The 14,091-nt window shown below is 39.0% G+C and overlaps 2 protein-coding genes across 2 annotated transcripts; one reads left to right on the top strand and one right to left on the bottom strand.

Annotated features, from left to right (window-relative positions):
* Positions 1 to 3,280: 3,280 nt before the first annotated feature.
* On the bottom strand, positions 3,281 to 7,397 carry LOC140947539 (uncharacterized). Its single transcript, XM_073396672.1, has 3 exons — positions 7,317 to 7,397; positions 5,035 to 5,538; positions 3,281 to 4,148 (listed from the first exon to the last, which is right to left on the bottom strand). The coding sequence occupies exons 2-3, from the start codon at positions 5,536 to 5,538 to the stop codon at positions 3,453 to 3,455; spliced, it is 1,200 nt and encodes a 399-aa protein (XP_073252773.1). The 5' UTR covers positions 7,317 to 7,397; the 3' UTR covers positions 3,281 to 3,452.
* A 2,582-nt stretch (positions 7,398 to 9,979) lies between these two features.
* On the top strand, positions 9,980 to 12,616 carry LOC140947584 (transcription factor AP-4-like). Its single transcript, XM_073396730.1, has 3 exons — positions 9,980 to 10,208; positions 10,290 to 10,446; positions 10,566 to 12,616. The coding sequence occupies exons 1-3, from the start codon at positions 10,132 to 10,134 to the stop codon at positions 11,121 to 11,123; spliced, it is 792 nt and encodes a 263-aa protein (XP_073252831.1). The 5' UTR covers positions 9,980 to 10,131; the 3' UTR covers positions 11,124 to 12,616.
* Positions 12,617 to 14,091: the final 1,475 nt, after the last annotated feature.

Genomic DNA, 14,091 nt, shown 5'->3' with positions numbered 1-14,091 from the left:
TGGTCCATGCGAGTTCGCCACCAAAATACCTTGACCGAGATTGCGTGGGAAGACGCCGTACAGGGACTGGGCATGGCAATGTCTACCGTAGCGTCAGAGGAAAACAGGGAAATGTTGTTCATCGGCAACGTGTTTTACAAACAGTGACATCTCTGCGTGTTGTTTCACTAGTGTTTCAAGGGCTCGACCTCCTGAAAATCGCAAATATTAATCCCCAGCAAGAAGCCACACTTTCGCTATGGAAAAAATTAGTTCCCCGAGAGAGCAGCGAAAATGGAACCTAGGTCTTGGTCAACACCTAAAAGGCGCTTCGCCTAACGTGCGTATGGAGTCACACTAGCCGGGAAATAAAAAAACGCAACCATAAGTGAGGGAATCTAGGGAAAAGTTTCTTTTACGGTTAACTCTTTTTTACTCTATTTACGGCTAACGGTTAAAATTTTTCAATTTTTACGGCTATCGACTAAAGTTTTGGCCGTTTTACGCCTATCGGTTAACCCCATTGAGACCCTCTCTATAGTCTATAAAAAAAAATGAGTGTTCTGCTATGGCTTAGGGTATATAATCAAGATTTCGGCTTGTAACTAGTTTAACTCCACAAGATTTGTTTAGATATTCCGGATGCGAATCTCCCTATCCGTTTCACGCGCGTGGGAATTCTTGTTGGGGGTGTGCCGCCCGGTTCTCCAAATCCTGATCCTATTTCAGACAGAAAAATGTAATTTTTCACACCCGTTTTCAGACGTGGCCTCTAGGAAATTATATCATTGGTTGTCTTTACACTAGGCTATTAAGTAAGACTTAAGAGCTGCTAAGTTTTACTTAACCAAAAATTTGTGTGTGAAGGCCTATCATTAAAGTCGGAAAGTTGAAACGATTCAAGAAAGTTTCAAGCGACTTGAAAACCATCGTTAAAACCGACTTAACTGACTTGCGGTTACTTGAGATTTGAGAAAGGCGAAATATGTCAATCAATCTTAATTATGTTGCGTGGGAAAATAGCCTTAAGTTAACCTGAAGTAAAACAGAATCCGTTGTGTGCGAAGCTTGAAATAATTAAATTTACTTGTATTGAAATATTTCTTAGCTTATTTAGGCTCTAGTGTAAAGACTACCATTATTACTTAGATTCGCATATTTTTTGTTCTTTGTTAATCATTTTGAATTGAAACGTAGTTCACTCGAAAACCATATCCAATTCCTGACCAAAATGGGCGAAGTCTATACCCGTTTTTAGACCAAAACGGCGCAAGAACCCTACCCTTTTGGGCAGCACATTCCTATTTGGCTTATATAAGGGAGTACCCTCCCGGGCATGTAGAACAGGCAGTGTTTTCTTGCAATTTTCAGGTGATTGAAGACAAGTGTGAAGCTGGCATAGAGATCCAGACATGCCATGTGTGGCTCACACATGCCTTTGCCTACCTGAAAAACGGGAAAAAAGTCCCTGCCGTCTGAGGAAGAGGGTGCTAATAATAAAATAGTATTGTCTTAATATTTATGAATTGATATGGGGTCAAGATTCTAACTCTAGCATGCAAATTAATGCACACTGTGTGCTTCTGTGGGTATAATATTACACAAGAAAATCTATTGTCAACTTGAAAAAACAGATTAGAGTCACTTGACTGTCTTGATTTCTGGTGAAAAGATACCTTGACCGCATGAACGTGACCCCCGGCTACTTTCATTGGAAACAAAAGGAAAACAGAACCAAAAGAACTTCCTAACTGTTCAATTCTACTACAGGCTGCTAACTGCATATACTGGTACCCACAGACTTTGAGACAGCCCTGTTTATGGACCACAAGAAAATAAACTCTTCAAGTTCCACTGTCCTACTACAATGCACACAATGGCACATACTGTTCAATAGACCTTTTTACCGATATGGTGGCCATATTGCATTTTATTAGATTTAAGGAGGGTTATGGGATACCCAGGGGGCACTCACTCAGTATTTACGTGCGCTTTTTGGGAAAAAAGAGAACTTCACTGTATATTTCTTGGGAAAAAGGCGATTAGTATTACATCCAAACATGGCTCAATGACCTTTTTTTCCCATTACAATCTTTTTCTAGGAAAATTTAAAGAAAAATTGGCCCGAAAAGCGCACTTAAATCCTGAGCGAGTATATCAGATCATGCTCGTGCCCCCTGGGCATCCCATAATACTCCTTAAATCCAATTAATTCAATATGCCACTGTATCGGTAAAAAGGTCTATTACTGAAGCAAGACATGTACCTGTTGCAACACCCTATTGATATTGAAAGCATAGCCTGTATTAGTAGTGAAAGTTGGAATGACAACAAGAGAAATACTTGCTACTCAGGTTACTGTAATCAGCGGTGTCAAAGGCCAATAAGGTTGAAAAATTCTTTATTGTTATGATTATAATAATTCTTTTATTATCAGCAAAATTTAAAGCTAAGCTTACTAGGTAGTAGCCTGAGAAAACAACAGACATATGGTGACGCTACCACTGGTTTCCCTGCCAAATGACGTTAGAGATTCGAGCGCAGAAATTCCATACTGATGATGCATCACTACCCAGATCTGGGTAGCGCTTATGATTGGTTGAATCAAATTTCACACATGGCACAACGAATCAGAAGCACTACCCAGATCTGGTTAGTGACGTGTCATCAGTATGGAATTTCTGTGCTCGTTTCTCAGACGTCATTTGGCAGGGAAATGAGTGGTAGCATCACCAAATGTTGGCTGTTTTCTCAGGCTAACTAGGTAGAATATAACAAATTTTAAACTAATTCGACATGCATTAATAAAACTGACCATTTGCTGCTTATCAAAAAACTAACATATGGTTAGGCTTTTGTACATTATGCTTTTGCTTCCCTACTAAAATGCTCCACCTTAATGCTCCATTTTTCCCACTAAAATGCTTGGTCTCCCCAAAAAAGTCACTAAAATGCTCGGATAATGCTCATTATACAAACGGTTTTTTAAATTAATTTCAAAGTTTACACTTACAAAAACGTGCAAGTGTTGCAAGTAACAACGACAATGTGTACAAGTTCATAAATACAGCCAAAAAAACCAGCTGTATTAGGTTTTTTGTGAATTTTGAGTTTTAGTCTTCATTTTGTTTAAAAAAGCGGGAGCTCATGGGGCATGGGCTCCTGAAAAAAGTTAATTTCTACTCTATTTTCTCGGAAAAATTAATTTTCCGGGGAAAATGCCACTAAAATGCTCCAATAATGCTCAATGCTTTTGCCTCACTAAAATGCTCGCATAATGTACAAAGGCCTACATTTCTGGTATAGGCTAAGGGTTCCTCGGTCCCAGCCGCACACCCCTACCCAAACATTTCTAAAGTACCTCCCGGTGCCATAGGTCAACTGAGGCTCACTACTTGTAAGCCAGCACCTAGTAGGAGAAATTGCAAAAATTAATTATCAACCCCACTCCATGATTAATCATACTATGTACATCATTCTTGTTCCTCAGAAATCACATCCTTGCCGTGAATAGTCTTGTAATGTTTCCTCAGTGAACTTGGATCTGTATACCTTTTAAAACAGTTTGCCACTTTGCAGTGATATGGTTTGGTCTCTGAATGTGTCCGTGTGTGTTTATACCTGTCACTTGAATTAGAGTACCTTTTATTGCAACCCGCCACTGGACAGACATAAGGTTTCTCTCCAGTGTGCGACCGTGTGTGAATTTTTAAATTTTCTAGTCGTGAAAAGCTCTTGCCACAAGAGTCATGTGTACACGTGTGGGGTCTCTCACCGGTATGTGTTCTCATGTGTATTAACATTTTGTACCGGGCATTGAAGCCCTTTCCATTACGGGGACACCCCTGCCATAAACAACAGTATTCACTGGCTTCTGTCCTTATATGGGTATCATTGACATGAGTGACAAGATCCTCTAGAGACAAGAAGTGATGACAGCAATTATCCCATTTACATGAGTGAAGTTCTGGCAAAGTTGGCGAAAGTGGAGATGTCATACCATGGGGCAAGACTGACACTATTTGGCCTTGGGGGCTTACTTGCTCCGGATCAAAAATTTGCCGCAAGTAGGTTAGACTAGACGGATTCGTGACCACGACATCTGTTGCTGCTGGTGATGAGTTCTTGTCAGATGATTTGCTTGTCTGAATGGCCTCAGCTGTTGTAAACTAGCAAAGAATAAACAAAACACATAACTGACTGACTTTGTCAACAAGTTATTATTAACAAAATTCATATACAAATTAGTGGAAGGGGAATGAAAAAGAGACGATATTATGGTAACATGACATCCTGACATCAAAACACTCCAAAGGGCTATTTCAAGGAACCCCCATACCTGAAGGCCATTATTGATCTTGAATCAGGCAGGAAAAATATACATATAAAGCACAACAAACGTGAACCAACTTGAGAAGAGTCTGTATGAATTATGGTACTTTCCAAAAATACTCTGATTTAAGAAAAGAAAGCAGTGGAGATGAGGTGGGCTCTCTAGAAAAATGCTGGGACTCTTGGGATAAAAATTTCATGCCTTTTGCTTGAATAAAAGTAGGTGGGTATAGGTCAGACACTACAGTCAAACCTCCCGTAAGTGACCACCCAAAATGCAAAGACTTAGTGGTCGCTTAGGGAAGGTGGTTGTTTACAAGATTCAAACCACAGGGTGCCTCCGTTCGAAGAAGAGGTCCAGGTACATCTACTTAATGGAAGATAATTTATTGCATGCAATGTCTAAGTTACGACATGTGTTGTTACATGTTGTCACTAAAGTTCTTCATATCTTCATACTACACACAGCGAACATACAGATCAGAGAATGCGTCAAGTGGTCGCTTACAAGAGATTAAAAGCAATGGAAAATCATTAACTGTAAGGCCCAAAAGTGGTCATGGTCACTTACAGGAGGTGGTCGTTTACTAGAGGTTCCAACTGTAAGGCTTTGACTGGGAAAATTTTGGTGTTTTGGATGGGTGGATGTTTATGGGAGGTGGTCGCTTACGAGAGGTGGTTGCACATGGAGGTTCGACTATAAGAGTTTCTTTCATGACTCACCACAACACAAGGTTCCAGAACTTCTCTATCCTCTCCTTTTACCATTAACAATTCCTCTTGACTTTCCTGTTCATGCAGTTCACCAGTGAGAAGTTCTGATGTCCCTTGAACATGCGTCAACACACAAGGCAGTACAGAAGAAGTTAAGACAACTGGCTGATGAAGAAGCCCTACAGTTGAACTGATGGTGGGTGAATCAGACAGCAGGTCAGATGACACAGGTGTGTCTGACAGACAGGGTGAGCTTTCCAAGTCACCTGCTGAGGCAATGGTTTCTGCTTCATTAAGAACTGACTGACTGTGAAGAACAGAATCTTCTGCAGATAGACTTGTTATGACAGAGGTGACATCACCCTGGTCTAGCATTTCAGAGACAGATGTTACAGCTAAGGCATTGGCAGTGCATTTTTCAAGTTGCACTTCAACCCGAACTTCTTTTTCCTCTTCTTTCTCTTTGTCTAATTTTGAGTATTCTTGGTCACTACTGTCCAATTCATCTGACATCTGTCAATTAAATCACATCATATGTGAGGTGAACACAAAAATGTTATACAATGCTGCATGACAAACCATTTCCGTAGGATTGTTGTTAAAAGCTGTCATTGAGTTCAGCAGAAGTGGTATTTACTATGGCCTCCTGCTAATAATAATATCAAATGAACGTTAAAGGTGAAATTTGAATTCGGCCAGTATGTTGATTTTTTTTAACCTAGGTAATTTTTAAGGTACAGTTAATTTTTGTAGTTATGCAGTAAGCCTGTTAGGGGGGCTACCAATGTGAATGAGTGGTCACCCAAAGTTGAGCACTGAGAAATATTCATGTATTATGGATAATTATGGTACCAAGTTCACTAAATGAATATTTCAATTTGTTCTTCATAATACTTGTAAGCCAGGACATTTATATAAGGAATAACACCCTGTTTTATATGGAAAAAATGATAACAGGGTCACCCTCCCAGCCGAGTCAAATCTAACAAGCGTTTATGTGAGAAAACAGTTAACCCCTTTGCCCAAACCAACAGCACTTGCCCATGCTCTGATTGTCTAACACAGTGCTCATACATGCTCTTATTGGCTTGCCAATGATTCTGTTGACCTAGCTGGGAGAGCCAAGGCATTTATATGGAGAAAAATGTGCCTTGCTAAGGACCCTACCATCACAAAAGGGTAACCCAGTTATGGGAGTCACCTTTCTAGCCAAGCCAATTTTTTTGTTTCTCACGTAAACTGTTAACCATGTTTGTTAGGAAATGTATCAAAAGTTGGTTTGCCCAGGGGAGCTTGGGTAAGAAGGTGACCCTTCTACATGTACACGAAATGACCTTTCTCCATATAAAGGGGGCATAAGACTTCATTTATGGTGAACTCCTATCCTCAGAGCAAACTTTGATTGCAGTCAACTTCAGCAACATATCACTGGTGCTCTCAAGTTTGGGATTGACTTGTAATAAAGTGTCTACACCTGAGTGAATGAGTGAGTGAGTGATAACATAAAACTTACAACTCTGCTTTGCATAACCTATAAGTCAAAAAAATGAATTCTGAGTTTAATTCCCCTTAATAGAGTGAGACTTTAAAAAATTACAGCATTTCGATTAATTTATGTTACTTTTGCTCCTGCAAATGTGTTTAAGAGAAAAACCCGAAAATCCAAAAATCCGATTATGTTATTGAATAACACGGCTTATGACTTTCAATCTTTTTAAACCAAGAACTTAAGTCACAAGCTTAATGAAGTACAAGAATTTTAATAACCAAGCACGACATATAAAAAATACGAATTCCTCTTCAATGTGTCATCTATAAACACACATGGAAATGATACATATGATGCAGAACTCGAATTTTCGAATTCCGATTTACTATAACACTGCCTATACTTCCAAAACAATTTGCCGTTAATAAAATTACGGTATTGGATGTAACAACGGCCATACATTTCACTCCTGTCTATAAAGTCTAATCACGCACATCAATGCTATTCACATTGACCTGCAAAACCTATCTCAGATTAATTTGTCAAATTTAAGGCTCAACAATGCAATTATCCGGCTAGAAATTCCCGGGTGAAGATGTTTTTAGCGATCGGTATCTCTTAAAACTTTGATTGATGGGAAATGACATTACTACTGCAGGTAAGCTTAATCTATTCCCACAGTACGTCGTTTAAAATGTCCACTTTTTGATCACGCTATTCCAAAGTTTGTGGTCAGAATTTAAGATCTCTCCAAAGGAAGGCTAAAACTATAGCAAAATACTTAAAACGTTAAGGCACTTACCGCGAAACGCTATAATTTGACGGAAATTTGAAGTCTAATCCTTCTAATACATTCCCCCTGTGCAGAACAGAACATAGCTTTTCAAGGCTTGGCAGCCGCGCCTTCCTCTTATCACGTGCGTGTTGTCCCCGCGAGCGCCCACGCGAAGTGAACATTTGCCGAGGCTCGTCTTTCTACTACCGTATTCGAGCCTAATGCAACCTAAGAAAGGCACAATAAAAATATCTCCAAATAAAACTCTGCAATCTTTTATAAACGTGTTGCATCACCAAAGACGCATGTTCCGGTTACAGCTGCAATTGTACGTTTTAACCATAATCCGTGTTACACTGCGTAGAATACATAAACCTTTTGGAGAAAGTCCACATTTTGTAAGTCTAAATATACTGTTCTTAGTAAAGGGTACAAAGAAAGTCAGTTTTATAAGTTTACAGTGATTGTAGCAAATGAGCCATACACTAATCAATTGTCCTTGCAAAAATCGACTTGGTTTCTCTCTACTTCCTTTTACTTTGATACCACAGTATTTTTTAGAGGTTCAATTGATCAAAAACACTCTTAAACAAACGAAATTTTAAGACAAAACAGTGAAATCCACTCAGCCTTCGCTTGTTCTCATTGGCCTCCATGACTTCCTGATCTTTTCAAACCGTATGGCGCATGCGTGAAGCGTGGAAGCGGGAAACATATGTTCGGTCTCAGTCTTTTTCGTCCGAGTCGGCCGTCAAATATCTCCACGTCGGGCGAAGAAAGATTCAAATATTCCCTCCCCGGGAAAACAAGATCAGTCAATTGCCCTACCCCAGAGACAACAAAGACAATCAAATCCCCACCCCATGCCCTCCCCCCCCCCCACCCCCGCCGGTTTTACATTGATAGGTGCATAACATTTGCCTGGCGAGATAGTTTACTGCAGAGCTTACTACTATAAAGGCTGTACGGTGTCTTCAAACGGACATCATTATACAGAATTTTTTTCTGAAAATCTGAGTTTCAAGCCCTAGGATTTCAAATTCCATGGAAACTGTGCCCAGATCGAGAGATCATGAAACCATCGGTAACAATTTTTTGGTTCGTAAATTCATGGGAATCCACTATCATTTCTTTTCATGTACGAAACATGCTGTTAAACATACTTTTGAATTAAAGAACATCAGTGTGTACGATTATTGTCAAAAATCTTCAATGTCTATTTTAAAACATATGTCAGAAGAAGGTCAAGTTATTTGTTAAATGTCTGTGCATGAAAGTGTCAAAACTCCAGACTCCTCTTCTACCCAACTTAAGAAGTATACTCACTTGCAATGTTCGCTACAGATCTATTGTCTTTTCATAAAGAGATTCGGGCCTCATCGTCAGTTTCAACAGTGAAATTGTCACTTCTTACGGCTGGCTTACTGCTGTAATCTTAATTTATTAATTATTTATTTACTTTTTATTTGTAATTGTTATCATATCCTGCAGAGATTTCAAAACAATAGAAACTACCGGAAAATTCCGAAAATAAGCCCTGGGGCTTATATTTTTTAAAGGCCCTTTTTGAGGGGCTTATTTTTGGAGGGGCTTATATTCGGAGGGGCTTATCTATGGGGGGAAGTTTGCGTTTCAAAATCCATTGAGCTAGCCTAATAGTTGGAAGTAAATTTACCGTTTTGGCTTTGTTTTACTTTGTATTTGAGGGCAATTTTCCAAGTACAAACCCCTGGGGGGGCTTATATTTGGAGGGGCAATTTAACGGAGGGTTTTTTGCGTTACCGGTTTGGGGGCTTATATTTGGAGGGGCTTATACATGCAGGGGCTTATTTCGGAATTTTACGGTATCCTTTCCAACCCGATTTTTGAAAACTGAACTCAAAGCGCAGGAGACTCATTTGCGCACAACCTTCGTTTCCATGAAAAACGCCCTAAATTATGTCAAATATGGATAACATGGTAAAATTTATACAAACTTGTATAAATTAAAGTAACTTTCCGATGGACTGGAACAAAACTAGGCTTGAATCAAAGCAATTTTCAATCTTAAGTTAAACAGCTGATCGATCAGGCAAAGTTCATGCATTGCTTTGGCAGGTTCATTAAAATAAATGGACAACCACCCCACCCCCTAACTAAATGGATGGAGAAAAAGTTGCGTTTTGTTGGCTTCTTGTTCTTTGCGCTGCTTAATCCTCAATTTGGTCGAAAGAGGGGTATGGTTTTCCTTTAAACCATCGCTGAAAAGGTAGACAACAAACTCGCTCAACAGAGAATTGATCGAATCGTTGCATTGAGGTCCCTGGGGGTCACGGTCGTACGAACATAACACACAAAATGTAAATATAGATCTATTAAAAGAAAAGCCGTTTCATTGGTCGAAAAACAAAAGTATTATGAAAGACCGGTAATAAGAAAATAACCATCGATCTAGAGTAATTCTGTATCTTCTCTGATCCGTTATGAAAAAATCAAGCCAGATTCAAAGACATAAGATAAAATCTATTACGTATCACGTATCTCGCATTAATTGGCCAACTAGATTTTAGGAAAGAAACTGCCTATGTAGTTGTTTATTCGTAGCGAAACCTGGTCAATCTGATCAGTCGTTATCTTCTTATCACCCCAGCATTTGGCATTCCTCTGCTGTGCTGCATTCAAATTTTTAACTCCAGCTTTCGGTCACCTGATCGAGGAAGACAGCTGTTTCCCGCCGATTTGGCTGCGGCTTTACTCGCTTTCTGTTTTACGGAAAATTGCAACGAAGCTTCGTTCTTTCTGTAATCTTCGATTGAAATAAGGACGATTGTGACGCTGTAACTGTCTTGGGAGCTGTGAGGAAATGTCATTTTACTCACGATCTGCAGAGAAACGAAAATCGTACGAAATGGACGAGCTCTACAACGAGGAAGATTGCAGGTAAAACGTTGTGCCTCTTTCTGTTTATCTTAGTTTTCAAGATAAATAACTCGTTCTCTTGTTCTTTACTGTTTTCTGCAGTTTTAAGGTCGAAGTGGTGGACAATCGAGAGCGAGAACGAAAATTACGGCGGGAAATTGCTAACTCAAACGAGCGACGACGTATGCAAAGCATAAACTCCGGTTTCCAAGCACTGAGATTGCTTATTCCAAACAGCGAAGGAGAGAAACTAAGCAAGGTCTGTTTCTGAACATTTTTAAGTATAAGTAGTCGATTAGGAATCATAGAACAGTAATGTAGTTTCGGGGAACTTTACTTACCAAAGCACTGATTTCGTGATGTTAATTTCGTAAACAGGCCGCAATACTGCAGCAAACAGCTGAGTATATTTTCGCCCTGGAGCAAGACAAGACTCGACTTTTGCAGCAAAATACGACTTTAAAAAGAATCCTCAGCCAGTGTGATAGAGAAGGGACGAATGGGACGGATTTAAAGCGATCGCCTCAAAAGAAGGCAAAATTGGAACATGAGCCACGTGCTCAAGAAACTAACAAGATCGACGAAAACAACAACGTAAGTTCATTACTACACGGAGATGACTATGTTGAAGATATACAAAAGGAGCTCATTGAATTGAGGTGCCAATTGGAACGAGAGCGGAGATTGCGGATTAACGTTGAGGAAAAGAAGCGACAGCTTGAGATTGATCTTGCCGAGACCAAGTTAAAATCAAGCGACAAGACGCAAAAAGCGCTTGCTACATCACGCCAGAACTTGGACACGATCGTTCAAGCAATCCGGCATCTCGAAGGTGACAAACCCGAACTGATCGAGACGCCTACAAAATGCAAAGCTGAAGCTACCGCGAACGGCCCGACCAGCAGCGAGAATGCTTCCAGGCGCTTGATAGTTTGAGCTCCCCGAATTTTTTATTGAGATTTTTTAAACAGCTGACTGGCGTGGCCGGTCGCTTTATATGCAGATTACCTAAGCATGCGGGACCGACACAATTCATGCATGGTAATTTGTTTACGGATACATTTGTAAAATAGATTCGTGGAATTTTATTATTCTAGCACTTTATAAGTGATACTAAAGAAATTAACCACTTTGGCGTATTTCACTCGCGCGTGCTGGTTTCATCGCGTACTATTTATGTCTGACTTGTGCTCCAAATTTGTCCGGAAATGTAAAATTGTACAGCATGCAGATTCGTGGTGATGTTGACCATCTTGTAGTAAATTGGTGAGTGACGTTTCCATGTGCATATGTTAATAATCTTCCAATATAATCAACACCCCTTAAGTTTTCTTGAGGGGTAGGGTAGGGCAGTTGTTGGGAGTTAACTTCCTTGATTCTTTAGCGTTTTCCTTTTTTCCTGCTTGTTAGTGTGGATAGTAGGAAGAAAAAATTACTTAATTTATTTGAAGAATGACACTTATAACCCTTTCTTATAAACTGGCTTCCAAGGTGGAGCCTTTCTTTAAACATAGGAATGAAAACAGTTTTCTTGATTATTCAAAGTCCAGTATGCTGGAATCTTGATATAATGAACCTCAGCATATCAAAGTCATTGGTATAACAAACAGTTTTCTTTGCCCCAATAATAATAAAATGTATGGAAAAGAACCTCAATATAGCAAAACCTCATTAGCACGAACAAATTTTCCCAGTCCCTTGGCCCTTCGTAATATCCAGGTTCCACTGTACGACATAATTCTGAGGCACTTAAACAGTGCAAAGTAAGTTTCTTGAATATGGTGCAGGATTGACAAAGGGTTTACCAAATGTGAATTATCAAGGATGCTAAGCTTCAAAATATTCATCACATCTATGACCTTTTCTGAGAAAACATACACTAAAAATATTCTGTTAATCAATCAAGTGTACAGTGTACCAGCTGTCTGTTTGTCATTCAATAGTAAAATGATGTTGATGAAAACTATTAGTCAACCTAGAAGAGAATTTATTAGTAGTCATTCCTTTGGCATCCATTTTTTGAGAGGGTTTTAGCTTCCATGGATTTTTTCTTAAACTTGTAATTTTTTTATACCTTATTTTGTTTCCTGTGCATTTATGTGTAAATAGTGAATTGTTATGAAAAATGAACGGTAATTTATTTTAATAATTCAATAGTGCTCATAACCCCGTGATGTCAGTTATTATTCGTTTCAGGGATGTACTTTAATTAGTATTATATGAAGTGTGTCCACTGTCATATGGTAGCAGTCTACAACTTAATTTAAAGGCCATTTACATGGATGGTTTAGTTTTGCGAGAGGAGCATTGATTTTGCACAATCTGCCAGCACGCTTTTGAGTAGAATCTGTGATACTACCTTTATGAACTTTGCAAACACATAAGGCAGACAGAAATTGCCTAGCTGCACTAATCACATTTGTAGTGATTTGTTGATAAAGTATTAAATTGAGACACAGGTCCCTGTGATAAATCATGTTTAAATTGCTGATTATTTATGTGCATGATTTGGGTGTGCTGCCTGTTCCGTGCTTTTGGTCTGTGCAAATCTCACAATAAATCACCCATGTAATTGGCCATTGAGTTTTTCCACAAAAAATTCACACTCCCCCCTCCCCCCTCCCCCCCTCCCCCCCTCCCACTTGCAGTTCCACCCTGATTTCCAAACCTGTTACATCAGCAAAAGCATGAACCTTGTAAAAGGATGCCCTATAGATGGGGGCGAGAGGGAGGTCATCCAACCCCAGATAACTTAACAAACAAATAAGTCACATAATCTGACTCTAATGTTCTGTGTTATATTATTCTGTCAGTAAAATAACAGAAGTATTTATGGTGGTTAGTTGATCATAATAATACAGCTGTGTATATGTGTGAGGGTCCCCAGTGGGTTTTTTTTAACCCATCATCTCAACCAAAGTTATCCCAGTTTGGGGCAGTGTAAAATGCAGACTGCTGAATATTGTTTTTAGGGTTAGAAAACAATGGGACTATTGTTGTCAAGTACTCATTTGCATGGTGAAAACAATAGTCTGCAGTCTGCATTTTACACTGACCCGCCCAGTTATCTCAACGTTTTTATCATTGAATGCTGGTCTTAAATAAAATAATTTGTACATTTCAAGAAGTGCCTTAAAAGAAGGCTCAGATTTCCTCACCATAGAAGACCTAGAGGCATATGGTCATAACAGCCACATCCCAGAGTTAAAAATTATGGATTTTGTAAGTTGAAATGAAAGTTATTTTTTCCATTTGAAAGAAAACTGCACCTCATTATTCTAAAAGATTTTTGTTCTTTTAGATTTTCCAAATCTCACATCACCATCAATCTGTGTTAATCCACTTAAAAGTTCAATATTAAATCTCTCTCTCTTGAAACCCCAATCCTTTCTATTGAATTAGGCAGTTTCTGGGGACCCTCTTGAATATTATTTTCTTTAGAGCTTGTTTTTCTCATTCCTGGTTTTGTTGTGGTGGTACTTTGCCACTAAACCTTTCAAGGCAAAGCTGAAATCTGTGTGATATCACACGGAAACAGATGTTTAGTTTCTCTTCTCTTCTGCTTTTTTTTCAATGGGTGCATTTTTGGCACTGAGTTACCTTAAAGGGTTAAATTATTTTGAGATCCAATCTTAATGATTGTCATTGTACAAACATTTTAGAATGCTAGTTTTCATACATAAATAATGAAAGAATGTACTCAGGTGTGTCTTTAATGAAAACAAAAAAAGGTGAACAGAAAACTGTAAATACTTTAGTAAACAATTTTACTTTAATCAATACCAGGGATGCTATTCCTTTGATAATGACCTTACCTTTTCTGAGAAAAAATGGCAGTGTTTATTCTTTTTTAGTTTAAGCATACCGGTAATCTCTATTCAAGCAGGAACTGGGTTTTTAGGGC

The sequence above is a fragment of the Porites lutea genome, chromosome 9 (genome assembly GCF_958299795.1).
Source record: "Porites lutea chromosome 9, jaPorLute2.1, whole genome shotgun sequence".
NCBI lineage: Eukaryota > Metazoa > Cnidaria > Anthozoa > Scleractinia > Poritidae > Porites > Porites lutea.
This window is presented reverse-complemented; position numbering and strand designations above follow the sequence as displayed.

Coding starts and splice junctions, on each gene's coding strand:
- LOC140947539 (XM_073396672.1), bottom strand. CDS start 5,538: ATGTCAGATGAATTGGACAGTAGTGACCAAGAATACTCAAAATTAGAC. Junction 4,149..5,034: donor TTCTGGAACCTTGTGTTGTG/GTGAGTCATGAA, acceptor ATTCTTTGCTAG/TTTACAACAGCTGAGGCCAT.
- LOC140947584 (XM_073396730.1), top strand. CDS start 10,132: ATGTCATTTTACTCACGATCTGCAGAGAAACGAAAATCGTACGAAATG. Junction 10,209..10,289: donor TACAACGAGGAAGATTGCAG/GTAAAACGTTGT, acceptor TGTTTTCTGCAG/TTTTAAGGTCGAAGTGGTGG. Junction 10,447..10,565: donor AAGGAGAGAAACTAAGCAAG/GTCTGTTTCTGA, acceptor TTTCGTAAACAG/GCCGCAATACTGCAGCAAAC.